Source organism: Chelon labrosus (genome assembly GCF_963514085.1).
Source record: "Chelon labrosus genome assembly, chromosome: 5".
Lineage (NCBI taxonomy): Eukaryota > Metazoa > Chordata > Actinopteri > Mugiliformes > Mugilidae > Chelon > Chelon labrosus.
The window spans coordinates 18,425,114-18,445,521 of NC_140341.1; the positions used below are offsets into that span (position 1 = coordinate 18,425,114).

The 20,408-nt window shown below is 44.3% G+C and overlaps 1 protein-coding gene across 1 annotated transcript in view; it reads right to left on the minus strand.

Moving 5' to 3' along the window:
* Positions 1-1,004: 1,004 nt before the first annotated feature.
* Positions 1,005-20,408, minus strand: part of LOC311487766 (protein TANC1-like) — a 98,001-nt gene continuing 78,597 nt past the window's right edge. Inside the window, exons 13-26 of the mRNA XM_084544129.1 lie at positions 17,984-18,591; positions 16,192-16,300; positions 15,842-15,964; positions 13,885-14,121; positions 13,524-13,709; positions 12,754-12,832; positions 7,508-7,641; positions 7,258-7,381; positions 6,513-6,688; positions 6,176-6,308; positions 5,362-5,453; positions 4,739-4,885; positions 3,802-3,902; positions 1,005-3,717 (exon numbers count right to left, since the gene is read on the minus strand). Coding sequence (XP_084400255.1) covers positions 2,133-3,717; positions 3,802-3,902; positions 4,739-4,885; positions 5,362-5,453; positions 6,176-6,308; positions 6,513-6,688; positions 7,258-7,381; positions 7,508-7,641; positions 12,754-12,832; positions 13,524-13,709; positions 13,885-14,121; positions 15,842-15,964; positions 16,192-16,300; positions 17,984-18,591 — 3,834 coding nt within the window. The 3' untranslated portion in view covers positions 1,005-2,132. The remainder of the gene's footprint in view (positions 3,718-3,801; positions 3,903-4,738; positions 4,886-5,361; positions 5,454-6,175; positions 6,309-6,512; positions 6,689-7,257; positions 7,382-7,507; positions 7,642-12,753; positions 12,833-13,523; positions 13,710-13,884; positions 14,122-15,841; positions 15,965-16,191; positions 16,301-17,983; positions 18,592-20,408) is intronic.

A 20,408-nucleotide genomic window follows, 5' to 3' on the forward strand; every position in this document is an offset into this window, starting at 1 on the left:
ATTAGTCGACTTTAAAAAAAAAAAAAAAGTGGTTCAACCCCTAGGTTACACAAGCAATAGTCATTCACGGTGTCCATTCCCATCTTTTCACCAGTTTTCATGTCTGGTTATTTCCTCCTCTGCATGCACACTTGTTGACTGTAACTGTGATCATGTGGATGCTAAGTTTTATTTGTTTTGTTTTTTTATGGGAATAGACTCCGACGTTTCTATTGTTGCAACAGTAACATGGGAAGTTGGGACTTTGTGGTCAGCTCTAGCTCAGTACTCCCAGAATCAGTCTGGTACATTTCATGTTCCTCACCTCACCGCGGAGAGAGATTACTGTATCAGAAGAGTTTTCCAACAAAATCTTTTAGTTTTCCACATGAAAAGACTTTAAGGATAAAAACTAAATAGTTTTGACCAGTCAACCAGCACACAGGAACTCATCTCAGCTTTTCCATGTGACATTATCCCAAACAGTGAACAGATCAGACGATCCCAAATTATTCACCGTTGCTGCTCTTCTACTGCATTTCAATTATTTCTGTTTAATTTATTTGTTCTTTGTAAAGCTAAATATGTGCTTCTGCATCGGATCTACACCGTAGGAACATCTGGGACTGGTCATCCTCTACACCATCTACTCAGTTGTAGTAATTTCAGTCAAAGTGACATTTGTTAAACATTTATTTGCTCCAACATCTCCATTTGGCAGTGGTTTAAGTACACAGGGTACTGGCATTTAGGTTATTGGGAACGATGCTGACACAACAACATAAGTATAAATGTTTATAACAACGTCTGCTCTGTGTAGATCCGTTGCAGAACTTAATAAATGTGATGGAAATTGTGCAGTTACCATTTGTGATCACAATAACTGTTGTTTAGCAAAACCTAATCTCACGTTATTGCAGCAGCGACCAATCAGATGTATGTTTACACTGCTGCTGAGCTTCATGACAGTCATCCTCTTAATTTAATCAACCTTATGTTTTAGAATAAAACTCAACAGACAGACGTGTTTTTCCTCGGCGGGTCTTTATTTCTCTCTCCCATGGTGGCTATGGCAGTAATGTTCTATGACAGTATGTGATCACAGCTAATAAAGCTCACAATACTGAAAACATGGCAACAATTGCATTTAACGTACATAATAAAATAGAGCTGATGGCACTGGGCCCCAAAACCATTTATTTTTATAGATTTGTTTGTTTTGTTTTTTTTTTACTCTGCAATATAAACTGCAATTGTAGCATGCACTTAAATCTCAACATTACTGAGAATCATAAAATGTCTTAGTAGCTGTGCAAAAATAACTATATAAAATATATTGCTTTTACAATTAACCAAGCCATTGGCGCTGTAAATAAATTAAACTAGACGGCAACAACAAGCAGATACAGAAAGGAAATCATTTCAGTGTTAATGAGTGATTTTATATAATGTACAAATATATTTAACAAATGTTTAACACCATTTGAACAACTTTGTGCCTAAAAACTCCAGATACACAAGTATGAACTTGTCAATACACTTAACATAGACCTTCACTGAAAAGAAGGAAAAGTACATATTTATATAATATACACAGCATGAGGATCTATAACATCCTACGTAGAACACAGGAATGCCCATCCCTTACACTTTCTTACATCTTCACTGAGGACGCTCTCTTCTTTATTCCTCCGCTCTCAGCACCATATTAAAAAAAACAGTTTGAACCCCATTTCCATTTAAAACCGCTCCATAATAACATTACGTTGTAACTGAATATGTTCTTTAAGCACTTGCATGGCCTAACTGTGTGTAAAGTGCTTGCTGTCACTGGTTCCTCGATCAGGACTTAACGGTACACGTCCGAATTCTTCCTTCAGTGCAAAGTCTCCAGCTTGGCTGAATGACGGCGGACATGTTGTCGTGTAACAGAAGCTGACGGCCATAAGCGGCAGATTGGGAGGAGTAAAAATTGGAGCGTTTGGTGCCTGTTTGAGGGACAGCTTCCAAACTGTACTTCTTACGAGGATAAAAAGTGGGACTGTATATTTTCTGGGTCTGGTTTGGAAAAAAATGAAAACAAGTCCGTCTCGTTTTTAGATTTCTGCTCGTGTGTGCGTGCGTTGTGGACCGTAAGAGGGATAAACAAACATCTACACATTCGACTCTATAAACGATCGCTTTGGTTTCATTGAAGCTACGTGAATGGCAGGATTATCTCGGGCGAGGCCAGGCTGCTTGGGCTTACTGTCCACGAACGTGTGCGCCATGGCCAGCGCTGGCTTGGACTCTTTGTAACAGTTGGCAGCTTGGCAGAACTTTTCCGCGAATTCCTTGGCGTGCATGCCGTTTTGTAAGCCACTCATTGCCATACCACCCTGAGGTGGTGGAGGTTTGTGCTGCTCCTGGTAAGTGCTCGCTGTTTTGCCGTAACTCAGCTCGCAGTCGACGGGCTGCAGACCCATCGCTGACTTGTTGTGACACACCAGGCCGTCGGAGGAGGAGTGGTTCATCCAGCTGCGACCGGCGGACTGCAGGCTCTGGTGACTCTGCAAGCCGTGCTGCTGCTGCTGCTGCTGCTGCTGAACTTGCTGCTGCTGAAAGCGAGCCGTCTTGTCAGTTATGCCCATGAAGGGTCTGGGTTTGTACTCTGCTGTAGAGCTGGCCTGTTGGCTGTGCTTGGTTTTGTCAGAGATCTTGGTGCGGACGTCAGGTCCGAGCTTGCCGCTGTCTGACAGGCTGCTGCTGGACGCCAGGCTGCTGGTGGAGCTGGACACGCGCATGCTGCTGCTGCTTCCTGCCTGAGATCCCGCTGCGCCACACATCCCTTCCTTTCCTTGGTCAGCGTGGTTCCCCTGGAGTCCAGGACCGGAGCAGGCTAACCCATCCAGAGAGGATGCAGAGTGGGCAGACAGCCTGTCTTGACCTTTGGAGCTGCTGCAGGACGAGTAGGAGGCCTGGGAGGAGTGGAGGCTCTCGCTTTCACAGCTGTGACCTGCGGAGGCGGAGGCGGCCGCCACCAGCATGCGGTTCCCGTACACGGGCTCGTCAGCTTGGGGAGGCAGAGGGCTGATGTCGATGCCGGGGCCCGGCTTCAGCATGCTGGACATGTGTCGGCTGGGTAAGGGGCTGGAGGGTGCGTACTGGGATTTACCCCCTGCTGAGCGGCCCCCCACTGCACCTCCCCCGGCCTGCATGGAGCTCATGTGCTGATTGGTCTTGACTATCTGGGCCTGCTTAGTGGGCTGCAGGACCAGGGCCTGCTGGGCCAACGCCTCCCGGTGCTCTCGAGGGTATCTGTGGGGAGGGAGCCTGTTGGGGCCTGGGGGGGAGCTGGGACTCAGGCTCTGATTCTGATGTCCCAGACTGCTGCTGCTGCTGCTGCTGACAGCTGCTGCCTCAGAGGGTAAGACCCTGTTGAAAGAGTAACTGTTCTGGGACCAGCAGCCTTCCTCCTCCTCTTCCTCCTCTTCAAGAATGTCTCTTTGGCCGTCCACACTCCGAGCAAGGCTGTGCTCCGAGGGGTCCTCCTGCCCCCCATCTTGCTCCTGGTCAGATTCGTGGCCCCCCGACGCCTGGCTGCAAGCAGCTGCGGCCCCGGCGAGGCCTCCTTTGGTCTGAGTCCGCTGCATCTGCTTGCACTCCTCCTCAACTCGAGCCAGCAGACGACGGATCTCGCGGTTATTGGGGCACAGCTTGGCTGCTTCGTGGAGGTCAGCCAGGGCCGCTGTAAACTGTCTGCGGATTGAGGGAGGCATTGTTACCAGATGCAGAACACAAGAACAACAGCGTTGAGCCGCTCTGGAGCTGCTGATAGGTTACCTGCTGCTTCTTTTAGCTCTGGCACGGGCGTAGTAGGCCTCGTAGGATTTGGGTTTCAGCTCCAGTGCTTTTGTTGCAAACTCCTCGGCCATCCCAAAATCCTGCAGAGAAAACGGAGTTAATACATCGCAGTCAACCAGTTCATGTTCTCATCTTGCATTGGTCACTTCAGGTCACTATTCATATATTCAAGTACGCACCGTTTTGTTTCAATCACACTTTAAAATGTTTATTTTTAATGGTTTGTTTCTTTGAAGGAATGACGCTCAAAATTTGACCAGTGAAACATCTCTCCAACACTTTCTACTCCCTGCATGAAGAGATAAAATACCTAGCAGGCACCCCAGGTGGAGTTACTGTAGAAACACACATTCCCGTGCTGCATGTTTCACTCATATCTGCGGCTGGCGTGCAGCATGTAATTGCATAAACAGCTGGCTCGCTACAAAAGTCTTCCTGCTGGACTGGGACTTATGTAAACAAACCCCTTCTGCAGGAACAATTATCCAGAAAAGAATCTACTAAAAGCTTAAAAAAAAAAAAAAATCTGAACCTCTTAATATTTTAGTTATATTTCCAGTCTGGCTCAGAAAAATCATTACTATTATTCTGTAAAACATGAGTGTGCAGGCAGGCTGGCACATGGAGGAACTAGACCCGTCAGAACAGATGATTTGAGGAGACTGAGTCCAGCACATTTGTAGCTTTCTCTTCACCACGTTGCCATCTGAGCACTAACAAGCTTCCCCCTGCCTGCACATGCTTGAATCATTTCACATGCTGGACACACAGTTTTCTGTTTTTTACTTCCTAGAGAAATGTCTACTCTTCAGCAAATATCCTCTAAAAGCAAAATTGCTATCACACCAAGTCATTGAGGGATCGTGCTAAAAATACAGAAACAAACATGAGTGGGTGAGTCTCGTGAGAGGCTTACGTTGGTTTTTCTGCGGCATCGGGAGAGGTTGAGGTACAGAGAGACCCTCAGGTCTTTAAACGCCTTCAGGTCGTCGCCGTAGCCTTCTCTTGGAAACTTCCTCAGGGCGTACTGGTACCTCTGGGCCGCCTCTTTCATCTTCCCTTTCTGGAGGACACACGGAGGGCAAGAGCACGGTGAGGAAGATGACACAACCAGAAGGAAACGCTGAAAATGTGGGGGAGCGAAGCAGGGGGAAAGGCGCACTCCCACCATCTCATCAATCACAAGTGGAACAAACAGGCTCCAATAACACACACACACACACACACACACACACACACACACACTAATGTGTTACACCTGACAAGTTTGTCCTTTCTGCTGCACAACTCACTCTGTTAAATGTCAGACATATATCATGGCGCCGCTGATAAGTGGTGTGGAACATCTATTCATTTTCTACATTAAAGTAATCTAGAAAACGATAATTACTGTATTGTTCACTTCTTTTTCTTCCCCTCCATTCCCCTTCTGTATAAAAGACTTAATAGCTATATACGTCTTTGAGTACAGAAGGACATCTTGGGAACATTTCATCAGCGCACTGCTCTTTACAGTGAACAGGAAGTCACGGCTATTACCTTGTAGAGCAGGTTTCCCTCCTCCATCAGCTTCTGGAGAAGGATGATGAGGATATCAGGCTTGGAAGTGGCCATGGCCCAGGCGGCGTTCCCTGCAGACGGAGAAGGCATGTTACGCGGCTGTTCCCCGGCGCGAACAGATGGGTCACCGTATTCTCTTGAATTTGGTACAAGGTAAAGTTACCTAAAGATTGTACCTGATCGATCGTAAGGAGACGTTCTGTAGCCTTTAGTTTATTGAGGGCGGTTAAGAAAAGAGTCGGGAGGGAGAGAGTGAGGAGAAAAGAGGTCATGCGAGAGAAAGAGTCGTCATTTGTGGTGAAAAGGAAAACGTGTTACAAAGAGCAGCGTGACAGTAAACAATCACGTGTCCCTCAGAGTGAAGCGGTCTTGTACTGTATTTCTGACATGCAGACGGTGCTAAGAGACAATATAGAGGTGTATTTGTTTTTCTGAGACGGCAGAGTGCACCGCAGATAAGGCTCAGACCCAGAGAGCTCCAAGAATGTCATTTAGGTGATAAGTCACATTCTTAAATTAGTCAAGCAGCACATGAGGGAGAAATGAAGCTGACATACCAAGGAACATGAGGACACACACACACACACACACACTGAACAGTGAGCGGAAAAAAAGGGAATGTAAAGTGTTTTTCCACAACATTTGTCTGAGTTTATTCTTAGACCCATGACCAAGACAGAAACGCTCTTAGTGTACAAGGCGTTAAAGAACTCGACGGGACACAAACTAACCCTCAACGTTCTCAGTAGCTTCTTACACTTAGTCAGAGTTTGTTAGAGTAAAGTTTCCTTACCCAGTTTGGCCCCTTTCTTCAGCAGAGTCACCACCACAGACGTGTTCCTGCAACCTATGGCCCGGTCCAGAGGCCTCATCCCGCTATGGTCCACATGCTCTATCACTGCTCCTCTTTCCACCAAATACTGAACCTACAGGAGAACAGGACAACACAGACGGTTAAAAAACACACCAACAATGCGTCCATAGTCGAGAGCTGGCCTAACGCACAACAGTATGCGTTCAATAACGGCACAGGAATGTTAATTGAGGCTAAAAGGAGGCTGGAATGAGAATGTGGTGTTTTCTTGTGTCCGCGCACACCGGGGAGTTTTCAGCAAATCAACTTCACTTACAATCTCTGCGTCTCCGTAGAAGGCGGCGAGGTCCAGAGGAGTTCGCCCGTTTTTGTCCGTGTGGTCGATGACCGCACCTTTCTCAACCAAAAACTGCACCACGTTCTTATGTCCTTTTAAACACGCCCAGCTCAGAGGCATCAGTCCCTCCTTGTCCATCGAAGTCAGAGATGCACCTTTGAGACAGACAATGGTCATCAAGCAGCACGTTTTAACACACACACTGTTCATTTAATACATTAAGCTAAAGCCACGAGACTCAAGGGGCGTACACACATAAAGAGACTGTGGTGACATGAAATGCAAAAATAAAACTTTGGCACTCTGGCTTTGGACCACGCTTTGAGGTGACACTATGAAAGGTAGGACCAATGGGAGCAAATGATTCAGTTGACTGTTACAAACACAGACCTGAGCAAATCTTCCTACATCCACAACTCTGTTTCCTACCACTAAGTGTAATATGTCGAAAATGGGCTTGGCGCCTCATTTGAACCCAGAAAGCGACAATGTACAGTAGTTCTCTGTATTTTTTGTTCACCCAGAGCGATGACGGCAAGAAGTGCTAGTTCTTGACGATCCAAAATGTAGAGCTTTGATGTAAAAAAACTGTAGCAGGCCAGCCTGTGAACTAGCTCGCAAACATTTCAGGTGGAAAACATACAAGAGAGTTGACCAAGCGACCAGAAACTGGAACGTCCACTTAACGTGGATGTTCTGCGGGGGCACCGCTGATGAAGCTCACCTTTAGAAAGCAGAAACTCAACAGTACTCAGGTGACCCTCACAAGCAGCCACCATGAGTAGGGTCCTGCCCTGCTTGTCGCTGATGTTAATGTCGGCACCGTTCTCCAACAGCAGCTCTGCAATCTGAGAAACGGACGAGAGCAGATGTCAAACAGATTCAGATACACACAGCACAGGAAGAAAAAAAATGCTTGTAATTGTAGCTTGCGGTTACTGTGGATACGGAGGGATGGAACAAGCGGCTCTCACCTGCCAGTGTCCCTGTCTGACGGCACAGAACAGCGGAGACACCCCCCGCCGGTTAACCTGCTGCACCACCGCTCCCTCCTCCAACAGGAAGCCGCACACTTCCATCTTCCCTCGGCCCGCTGCAGCCGTCAAGGCTGAAGACGGAAGAAAACACATTTGTTAAGATTGACGTGGGACTGACTTCTTTATAAAAAACCTGTTCAGGATAAACACACACTACAGTGAAGAGATAGGAACTTAAACCCTCGCTCTAGAGGATGCTGTTTAGCAAGAAGATTAGTGAACACAGCGTGTACTGTAAACAGAGTCTTGCGTAGTTAATGAGCACCATCCAATGTCTTTAATAGCACTGAAGTATGTGGATGAGGGAAAGACTTGGATAGATATAGTTGCGCTAATCCCAGAATCTCTCCCATTCTTTGCAAAGAAAGGCTGAGCAGAGAAATGTAAGATAATGTTCGGTGCTAATTGAGTTTAAAACCAGATAATTGTGTTTACGCTTATTAAACTCATTAGATCCCTGCTCCCTGCACAGACAGATGAGAATCCAGACATTTTATGCATCAGCAACTAAGCAACCAAGTCAAACTGTTGTTGTAAACATACATTCTAGTTTAGATTATGTTCAGGCCAAGATTAACTAGAATAAAATGTCTAAATTTAAATACAAACACACTCGTAAAAGGAGAGATTCTTAGAGAGTCTGATGCTTACGGTCAGTTAGTCAAGCAGATGGACTGGTCTTAATCGAGTGTTGGTTATCCAAACAAAAAGAGATCCGCGGTAAGAGTCGGAGCGGCGCTGCTCTCACGTTCACCTCGGAGATTTAAGGTGCCGCTGAGCCTCCATGTCTGACTGACATCATCCATCTGGATGAACAGTCATCGGAGCCAAACAACCCCACCCGCCATCTGCTCAAAATATGGATATCCTCACACACTGCTCCCAACAGAACAATGACTCCAAGAAGCTAAACTTAGGCTGTGTTTGTCTCACAGGGAGCAACATGCTCCTAGGTTAGGAAGGGCATACCTTAAACAGCTGTACTATAGTATTTGAGAGTGTCGCCTGTTTTTTATTTACGCTGTTTCTTCGACTGTGCAGCTTCAGGTTTATCAAAGAAGCCTTATCTTGTGTTTGGAAAGCTATTCGTCAGCCTCGTTTCACCTCTCCTCAGCGTACTCCTCCAGACCACCTACATACTACCTCGATAGTGTCTTTAGGAGGAGGAGACACTAAATCACTGTTGGATAAACAGATTTTACAAGATAAACACATAAGAACGACCTGATCCGTCACCACTTCACTGCCAGACACACCGGCAGTAACAACAGAGAGGCCATCATCTAACGTTTTAACCAAACACTGACCAGTCCCTGCTATCGTCTTCTAACCAGAATATTTCACTTTGTTCTTGCTTCAGTTATACCTGCGTGGGTGCCAAATATTTTTTCTTGAGGTGTTCAAAGAATTCAAGTAGGATCCAGGGATAATTACGAAAGGTTGCAGGAATGTTCCCAAAGTCAAAAACAGATTTTTAAAACGGTCAGTTGCTTAGCCTGGAGACGTAGCAGATGCTTAAATACACCAGTAATGCATTGCTACTGAGCATACACACCTTTGCAACCACCTCTACGGACATTTAAATTATATTAGTAATGAAGTCTATATCCAAGTTCATCATGAAGATCTGTTCACACATATTGATCTATTCCTAGCTCTACTGCTCTATTCTCTTCAACACTTCTGATTTCCCAGGCTGTCAACATCTTGCGCCATTTCAACATCACTACATCTCCACCTCATCCTGGTTGTCCAAGGCGTCTCAACAAAGTGTCATCTATCGATCTGCTCCAGCACGCCTGGACCCCGACTCCAGGGATCTTGTCCCGATCTGATACCCGATACCCCGATTCATCTGGCACGACGTCTCTGAGTCTAACCGCTTAAATATTTATTCTCAGGATTTTTCTCCAAAGCCAAACTTCATAAAGTGTAACAGTATAAAAAAAAGCAGAATTCATCAAGGTCGACGATACAAAGTTACATTTATCGGATGAATAAACTCCACTGATGAATGTATCCTTAAGAGGAGCGGCTTTTCTAAAGAAAAGCACACAAAAGTGCAGGTGTCTTTAAGCCTCATGCGGGGATAAACAGCAACATATCCACAAATACAGCTGCTGTCTGGTAGCTAATGCTGTGTTGTTATTACACAGTATGAACTCATGCATACTTTAGCATTTTGGATACACATTCAAAAATCTGTCATCAAGTCGTGGGGCGCTTAAGCCTCAGCACGGGCAGAACGTGCAAACCCCATGCAGAAAAGCAAGCATCTTATATAGTATCATACCACCAGATAAATCAATCTTGTGAAATAAACTATAAATAAATATAATACAAAACTGAAAAAAATTAAACAAATATGCTGTCATTTAAATGGATTATTGCCCTGACAAGAGGTGCTGGCAGTACAATACACACAAGTACTCACTCACTACCTACTACATTTGCCATAACAAGCAGAAACAGAAGACATATTACAAGAGACTGCACTTTCGCAGCGAAAAGATTTGTTTGTCTTTTCCTTGAGCCAATCCCGCTGCTGTGTTTACAATGACTGGAACGATTCACTGCAGTTAAATTGCCTTTCTTTGCATAGCTGGGAAGCGTTTTGCATCCTAACAGGGGATTTTAAAAGCTGGAGCTTGCACAGATGTACAATCCAATCAGCCTCTATTTAAACACAGGAGACAGCGGGCCTATTTGCATCGAGACGTAATATTCCATTGAAATTTAAATACGCTATAAAGTTTCGCCGGCTGTCATCAGTGGCAGAGACAACAAAGGATGACCAGTTGTCAAGGGGATATTTCAGGATTCTCCACATCGGAGCGCAAGGACTGGATTATTACTCCTGCGGCAGAGCAACAGGAAGGTGATTTGAGGTGAAACAACAATCAGTTCTGGTCTTTGCATCTTGTCAACACTAGCTGAGTCTCTTTGTACTATACTCCCCTACAATGCTGCATCTTTGCCAGTAATAAACCACTAAATATTCATTGTACGTCTGCAGAAAAATACCTCTTTTTTTTTTTCTTTCCAAGCAGGACCAAGTGGACAGAATCTAGATTACGGCCATAACTGTATTTACTAATCTGTTTCCCCTGAATAAAGATGAGCCGGGCTCTCATTTTAAATGAGTGCCAGGTGGGTGCAAAAGCATGCAAATGCGCAGCCATGTAGATGGCTGAGGACTCACTTTATTTCGGGTCAGTGGTGCCACAACTCAGCCGTCATATTCCTGCCTGTTATTTTATTACCGTGGAAGGAATGCCGAGAGGTGATGGCTGTGATTTAACATCCACTTTGTAAATAGAGCCGAGAAGGAAAATAATGGACAGCTACAGGTGGATCGAATATTTATGAGTATGATTAATATTTTGTGACCAATTTTATTCGTGGTATGAGATGTGTTTTTGCAAAGATTGGGGTCTGGTGTCACGTTAGAAATGGCGACGGACAGCTTGTGGGCAAACAATCGAAAAATCTCCAAAGGTGCTTTCATGCTACGAGCTAGAAGTGGAAGGCTACGGATAATAATAGGTAAAGTGGAAAGTGATGAAATCAAACCTCAATTTGCTCCAACACATCTAATTTATGCTTCTGAGTATGTCCCAGGATTGTAAAAGGTCTGAAGTCATGCAGTCACTTGTAAAGGCACAGGCACCAGATACCCACACTGTGGTCAACCTCTCCGCTAACAGGCTGACCCACATTCCTGACGCACCAAACTTTTAGTGCTAAATCCTGCTGCCTTCAACAGACACAAAGAGACTATTATTAAAATTCTTCCTTTTATCTATGATTGTGTGAAACCCCAAAAATAAAAAGTAAAAAAAATCAACACTGCTGTCAAATAAGTAGAGATGTTATCTGAACAGTTATAGCTCTGGATCACTTAACACTCAGGGCAGAAGCTCAAACTGAAGAAGAGAGGAAACGTTTCATATGTGTCCAACATTTTCACATTAATATCAGGAGGAATATTGTAAGAGAAGTATTTTTAGGAGCTAAACTGGCAACTGTAAAGAAAAAGCAAAGTTCTGCCGTTGGTCCTTCAGTTTTGGATTTGGATTTTCAAATACTCCGCTAACAATGTTGAGAGCGCGTCCTGCTGTCGTTGACATTTTCTTAAAATGTCCGTACGGTACATTCACCAGTTCTGGAAAAATCACAAAGCTTGGACCCTTCCAGGACGATCTGGCCTTGAAGTCTGCTGTGTAATTTCTACTTTGTTCAGCTTTCATGTCACCTGTCGTACGCCTGACAGCCGCCTCCCGCCTGCTCTTTTGATTTTATGTTGTTCCCCGCTGTGCCACGCGGCTTTTTGCACCATTTCCCTCAAATCAGTTTTTAAATGACAGTTTTAAAAAACGGTCTCTCGCTTCCCGTCGTCGCTTTTAAAGGGCAGCGGCAGAAACTTTCAAAAGACTTTCTCGGAGCAAACAAGTTAAACTAATATCGACAACTAGTATACTTTAAAACCTAACAGGTACCGACATCGGAGAACTGGCGCCGCATGTCATCTTGACCAAAGAGTTGCACTTGAACACACAGCAAAGACTGCAGACACCGTTTACATTCTGGTTGCCAGAACAGAAGCAGTCTATTCATCATTCAGGGGGAAAGGGGGAAACAGAAGAGCTACTATCATCTGGTTTGGTCTCTGCTGAATAATGCTGATCAGTTGGTCTACAGTTTTTTTTTTAAACAATCGTGTCGTCGTGGAAATATTTGACTAGGGTCACAGACAACTGACCATACACTTGGTGGTGTTAAGTGAAATTCTTATTAATCAATACACCTTGCATCCCTACATGCTTTGCATACGAAATAAAAACTGTTGATAGCATCTTAACATATACCACCAGAGGAGTACTGCAGCTGAAATCATGCGGCATGTTGGAAAAAATGTGGGAAGATGTTCAAAGGAGATGCTGCGCTGACCCAGCTCTAAGTAGAAAGCCACATGACAACAGTAAGTAATGCTTCCACCAGAAACGTACAGCACAAGGAGGACTTACAACAGCCGTAGAAATGCACACGCATTTGGGTCGAGAGCAGAGACAGAGATACTCTCCGCTGCAGCATTCAATTACGGCGGCGTGGTCCAGAATGCCAAAACAGCACGTGATAATACAAAAGAGACGTGTAATGCAAAAAGATTGATGAGGACATACCTGTCTCTCCCCACAGAGTGTCATGACTATCAATTTGTACGGCGTGGTCATTATTCAACGCCAGCAAGCCCCTCACAACCTGCCAAAGAAAGAAACTTAGATTAATGGCGTACTGTTACAGCATTAGATATCAAATACACCTTCAAGAGGTTACAGGATGAAAAATGCAAATTTCAAAGCAGAAAAGCAAAAAAATAAAAAAAGCTAACAATTATAAATTAATCACAGCAGAGCAGAGAACTTCTGGTCCCCGAACCACCATATTAGGTTATGTGAGTCGAGTCCAATTAGACTAAGAGCTGAACTTTAACAGGGTTTCGTTCTACATCCAGGTTGACAGCTTATCTTGGCCCAGTTGTGCTAATCTAAGCCAGGCCTCAGGATCCCGTCCCAGCTAATGAGGAAGCCAAAATAAACTGCAGGTCTACATCACACCTGGACAGCTGAAGGCACTGCACTGTGATTGATCCCCTAAATCCTTCTATCAGACATGCAAGGCTGAATAACACTCCAGACTTAGAAGTCATCATCACTGAGAACACGATGTGCTCAGATTTTATCTATTGTTCTCGCTGCTCTTTTGAAAAACCCGAAATGCTTTGCAGAAGGTTATTGTGAAAATTCGCAGGAAAAGAATGCTGTTATATGTGTGTGGATCAATAGCAATTATTTTTTTTCTTTCAGATGCATCGTCAGAATTATTTATTTTCTTATGAGTGCAGGGGCTTTGAATGTGTCGGGGAAAATAGGTGCACGTGTGTCGCTCAGACCTGCGTGTGTCCCATACTGGAGGCTGCAATCAAAGCCTGCTGCAGAGCTTTGTTCTTCAGAGAGCAGTCCTGCTGCTGCCCCTCAGCGCTCCATTCCAGCTCCAGCAGGTACTGGATAATCTCGGGGTGTCCTCGTAGCGCGGCATGGACCAGAGCACACTGGCCACTCTTATCAACATGATCAACCTGGAAGAAATAGACAGATTTGTGGCACAGAATACACAGAGAACACCTGAAATAAATGTACCGCATGCTTTAAGAGAGATACTGCATAGGATAAATTTTTATCTGAGCCACCATGGCCTGAAGTCCAAGATCAGATCTATAATCACGAGGCAAAGAGTCACACAAGGCTCCTCACCTGGGCCCCCCTCTTACAGAGCAGCACGACCAATCCCAAGTGTCCTGCAGCCGCTGAGTAGCACAGGGGGTTCATGCCGTTTTCAGACACGACGTCTACGCTGGCGCCGAACTCGAGCAGCAGCGAGGCAATTTCCTGATGACCGAGGTGGCACTGGACGCAAAGCACCGGCGCGTTGTTCAGGACTTCAGTGCGGTAATTCACGTTGGCCCCTCCCAGCATCAGCAGGCGACTGACCTGGTTACACACATGAAAATGTAAACACAGACAGTTGGTGCTGGAACAATGATATCAAAGTATTACCATCTGTTCACTTGTATTATCAGCAAACAGCTCTACTTTGGTAAGATATACACCAGTCAGCCACAACATTAAAACCACTCACAGGAGAAGTAAATAACATTGACCAGCTTGTGACAATACAATGTTCATCAGGTATCTGTGGGATGATCCACAGAGACCCCTCCTCTCAACCCATAGGACCCAAAGGCCCCCACTAATATCATCCTGTTGCCAGACACCACAGGACACCCTCAGAAGTCCATTCTCTGGTGAACTGTTTTGGAGGCACAAGGGAGACCTACACAATATTAGGAAGGTGGTCATAATGTTATGCTTGAGCAGTGTAAAATAATACTATGACTCTTAATGTTTCCTTTCACCTAAGTTAAAACAAATGAGAAGATATTTAACATTCAATATTCATTGTTTTCAAGTATTACCAATCTTTATCAATCAGTTTCATCACTGACTTGTTTACATAGCAGCAGCCCCCCCCATCTCATTTCATAACTCACACTAAGGCCTGTGCTTCAGCCTGTTCTTGAGATTGTTCTCCAAACAAAGGTCAGCCACCAGATAAAACGGTGACATTCCACCCAATGCACTTATTAAGTGTGTTACTCTCTTCCATGATGAGGAAATCAATAATGAACGCTTAGTCAAACAGAACCACGCGGGCAAAATGAGTATTCGACAACAGGAGATGTATTTGCGCGCTGTTTGCTGGACGCACCGTAGAATAAATTAACAGCGATTCTCCGTTTTCCCTGGAGGACAGAACAAGGTCATCCTGTAAATGTCTCCTTGAGTGATTTTATACATATAGGCAATAACTCGCAAACAGACAAGTGATGGAAACCCCGCTGAAACTATAACGCAAATGGCGAAGAAAAACAGAGGATAATTTGGCTTCGAGCCAGAATACATCATTTTGACATGATAGTCTCTCCAGGAAAGGACAATATTTATCTCGCCTGAAAACACAACGAGAAGGCAGCACATAGGCAGCTGTATTCTGTTAGAAGCTTAATAAGCTCTTACTACTATCACTAGAATCAATATAAAAGGACTTTAATTACAGAGGCTTTTCTGCACTCAACAGTCGGGAGTTAAGCTGAATATCTAAATGAACAATGCAGCAAGTTGGGAAATTATGTTTAGAGTGAAAAAGTTTGTTTTTGCATGACTTTCTGTCCCCCATTAATCTTGCAGTGACCTTTTAACTCCTCACATTTCCTATTTTCTTCATTGTGGCACGCAATTCATCAGTTATCTACTTCCCAATTTCCTCCCAAAGGTTTTTAATTTTCTATGCTGCTCATATAAAATGAGAACGCCTGGCCAGTATGTGGTACATAATTGGCTAATCACCGTGTGCGACAGGGAATTGACTATACTATTCAGCAAAAGTACGCCCACTTAATGTAAATGGGTTTTTTAAGGTTAGCTACCTTGCAATTCAGAGGCAATTCAGCCATGGGTGTTGTGAGGAGAGTGCCGCTTAATCTGCCTGACTAACAACAAAAAATCATTCATACTTGTAGTGATATAAAGACAGTAAGTGTTTGCAGTTGAGAAGTTAGAGCCAGCAAATTGATTCCCATTTCGATCATCTAATGAGCAGATTGCTCCTCGTGCAGCGACCCAACAGGAGCTGAGGAGCGAGCGTCTTTACCTTGACGTTGGGTGTGTAGAGGTTCCTCAGAGAGGCCAAGGCTGCAGAAAGGCCGTCAGCACTGCAGCTGATCCACAGAGCCTGAAGCACGCTGGATGACACGCCTGTTCTCTTACTCAGACCCTGCACACACACACACCAATGCATATATGAACGTGCAAGGACGCATAGTGAAACTGAGCTGCACAAACTGTCAGTGCTTCTCTCCACATCACATGACTTATCCTCTGCTGAGCTATTGTTACGGTGCATAACAAATAAAGAAAGAGTGAACACTGGGAAAGTCCTGCGAAGGATAGATTTCAAATAAAGAGCTATATTAAGAGCGTGTAGGTTCCATTGTTCCCTACCTTGAAGATGTGTGCTTTGAGGATGTGGTGTCCCAGCTCCATTGTCTGCTGACGATTCAGTTTCCCCTCTTGGCGGGATAACATGAAGGCCATGAGAGCATGGCCGGTCCTGGGTTACAGAACAACAGGATATTCAGTTGACTGTTCATCTACTTCATATAACATCAAAGTCCATATTCAATCTAGTGATGAATGGGCAGCTTGGCACTGTCATGGAGAACCTTTTTATCCTGTGCTCATGTGAATCAGCTAAAACTGCTGGGCACTGACCCACTGAAAGAAGGGGAGGACTGCAATACCCCTGGGTTCTCCTACCCTTCTTCACTCAGGCACTCCGCCACTAATTAATGCAGAACTTCATTAAAAGGGCATGCATGATTGCTGATCGCTTTGATCTGGTTAAAATTCTCTCTATTTGTGCCCAGGCCCGAACAAGAGAGGCAGCGCAGCGAGCTTTTGTCTGCGTGTGCATCTCCTGTGCCAGACTACGAGCCTTTGTTTTTTTTTAATGAAGGAGTTGGAAGGCTGTGAATGACCAGAATATGAAACTCGACTCTGGTGCATTTAGAGGAACCAATGTGTGAGGTGAGATGAGCCACACGGAGGGGAAAAAACCAAAAAAAAAAAAAAAAAAACAAGTCAGAGTGACATCATTCAGCTTATTATGTGCGAATGACTGAAATCTCTAATACGGCCGTGGCACCAGAATTTAAATTAGATGGCACCACTGAAGCAGACAAGCCTGTCACACAGGGAGAGAAGAGCCCGGCAGGACACACTAGGTAGGTTTAAAACCACACCTGTAGTCCAATATTATTCCTACTGTGACAATATTCCAAATTTTATCCCTTAAGACATGTGGGATATGCTGATATTGGTCTGGTTTTAGGAGCATTCTTTAGACATGCATACAGCACATTGAGAATATGTGTCTCAGGTTGCAGCACACCATCTCTTGCATGTTTATGATCAGCTGTGTGCATACGAAAAGCCCACCCGTCATGTCAGAAAGAAAAGTATACCTACAGGGAGATATTTGAATATTTTGCAACGCTGAGTTTTACCAGAAGGTGGCTAAAAGAATGAAAGAGGTCAAACAAGTCTACCAACACTAGTTGAAAACTTCTAGTCGAAATCCTGCTGCATGTGAACAGGAATATTATTTTTCATTCATGGTTCAGTAGGGCTAGTGTCTGTTTAAAATAAGAGCAAATAACTGAATATGTCTTTTCAAAATAAGAGCAAATAACTGTTTTGCATATGAACATAATGAAATATTAAGTGGAATAAACAAAAACATTGACATGATACCAAACACTATGAAGTATTAATACCATTCTTAATGTTTTAGTCTGTTTCTCAAGGCCAGTTTACTCTGAATGCCAAACAGCGGCCATGGTTCACACACCGCAAACAACTAATTCAGAACCACGCTGACAAATAAAAACTTCATACACAATGAAAACAACACTCTTTTATACGTAAGTGCACTCTGCTGTGCCTATTGTCTTTTCTCAAAGAAGCAGAATTTCAAGCAGCGTTCCCAGATAGAGATGAAAATTATAGTAAGGACATTTGATTAAAAGCCTCCTACTTTACTGACATTAATTTGAGTGCTGGCGTGTTATTATGATAATTTCTTAATTTGTTCTCCCCTGTAAATTGTCTGAGTCTATTTGTGATGCACTGCAAGAATATTTTCTAAATGCTTTACAGAATATATAATAGAAGCCCACATTCTCAAATGAGAGCCGCTGAGCTGCTGCATTTGCCTTCAAAGCAGAGGACTGACCTGGGGTCACAGAGGAAGTCTGTACTCTCTCCATCTGCTCTCCACACCAGCCACTCTCTGAAGGAGGGATGACAAAACATGCGTGTCTTGTCCCGCCGTTTGATGAGGAAGCATGACAGTAGCTCCATGCGCTGGTGAAAGTCCTCCCATTTCAGCTCTCCTTGGATGAAGCCGGCGTTGATGGCCTGGAACAGCTGCTCATCAGTCAGGGGGTGCAGCGAGGCAAGTGCCACATTGAGGATGGGCAGCGAGCGCTCAAAGGCTGAATTGGTCATGAATTTCATGTTGCACTGTAACTGGTATAGTTCAGCCAGTGAAACGGGCACGACTTTGTAGCTGGCACTTTTGATCACCAGGTGGCCCCTCTCAAAGAGATCCAGGGTGAGTTTGAGATAAAGGTAGGAACCCTGGCTGCGTGAGATCAGGTGACTGCTGAGCTTGCCGACCGTGATAGGATCGGCTTTGCCATTCAGGCTAATATTGTTCATGATATCCTTGCTGCCACTGACACGGTACTGGATATATGCGTTGAGGTCATTGCTTATCTCTTTGTTGTCGGTAAAATCATCCAGGGAGATCTTGGAGAAGGGCAGAAGGCTGGTGATCTCCTATAAAAGACAAGGTAAAAACAGTCTATAAGATCTTATACTTCTTCTCACATTCTACATTAATGACAGAATGTATAAATAAAATATCAAAGCACAAACTAGTCTTTTTCTACTTCTGCTCCGCAACATAAATTGTATTCCTTACACAAACTGACAAATTACGTCCAAAAACATTTTTCACATTCTGTGCTGCCATTTAAAAAAAATCTGCTTGTTTATTATCAGAGGAGTTCCTTAAAGCAGCGGGGAAGGAGGCATGCTGAGCTATCAGGCCCAAGCAGACACTTGTTACTTTTAGAAATGGGGCCATGAAGAAATCAGGACTGGGGAAAGTGAGTATTAAGAGGCAGGGGATGGATGGGATGGTGGCTAGCAGGCAAGCAGAGGTCTGAGTCACAGCTCACATTTCAATCTGTGCCCCGGGGGTTGGAGAAATCAATGCACCTTAATCCTCCAATCCTCTGCCTGTCTGAGGCTAGAGAAACATTGCCTCAGCGAGATAACACTTCTCTTTTCCCCATCATGACAAGGTACAGCAAACACACACAAACACAAACATGTGTATTCACACATACACAGGCTCAATGATCATAATCCACAAGATGGGTGAAGTGCGAGCAGCACCTCGTGATGTGCCAGATATTAAGTCTACCAAGCAAAGGCTAGTATACTGAGCCCTTTCACCGAGGTGATATCCGATTTGTCTTTTCAAAGCACAAAATAATGCCATGACACCTTCGCGACACTTTCTGTGCACAAGTATGGTTCTGTTGTTGCAAATAAGATGTATTTTTATGACTGTGTCTGCAGAAAGAGTATTATCTGTCCTCGATGATGCTATGTGCATGATTCCTTAGATTTTTTTTTTCAAAATAGTCAACCAAAGTGATAGTTAAGCTTTGTGTATTCATTGAAATCAATATGTCTTTAGCAAAAGAGAACAACATCCATGAGAGAGCACGATAAAACCTCATCACACTGGCAAAACAGTCTCAGTTCAGAGTTTGCAACATGCATACTGAGTGATCCAATCACAAGTGGGCAACTCTAAATATGTGCGTTCACACCGTGCATTTAGATGCATCTCCACATGTGCCTTGAGGGACCACTTGTAATCCGATCGCACTTCCGCGCCCTGTATGCAAATCACACGTATATAATTTGGGACGCAGCAGAGCATTGTGCAAATAGCTGCCGTGTCAGAACAATGGATGACTATCTACCGCTGTTCCCGAACCACTTGCTGTGCGTATCCATGGCGACGGGAAACAAATTGTGGGGCGTGATGCGCAGTAAAGTCTCTATTGGGATGGAGATAAATCTATTTATGTTAATTATTTTAGAGATGGGCACAAAGCTCTGATTATAAATTGAACCCTAGCAGCATCTATATGCATAGTAATGTCACTGCTGCACTGGGCTGCAATTCGTCTGAATGAATGAGGCAAAACTTCGTGCAAGAGGATATCAGCTAAGTAGGCCGTCCGCTAATTTGGTCAGGACGCATGTATCCACACTACTAAAGGAATACAGCCACAGGTGGTCCAGACACGTGTAAAGGTGTTTGGAGTGATGGGATCTCAAATGAGTTCTCAATTAATCTTAGGAGTGTTCCTACGTACTTAAAGCTAGCCACTTGCCTTTGGATGACTCAGGCTGTATGTTAATACCTGGTCTGAGCAGGGCCCATGAGGAACTTTTAAAGTCTGGTCTCAAAGCTATTAGCTCTTAACTCATCTAAATATTTAAAGGTCTTGGAAGCATATATAGCAGAGCCTTATAAAATAAAGACACGGGTCTACTCTACCTTTAGATCT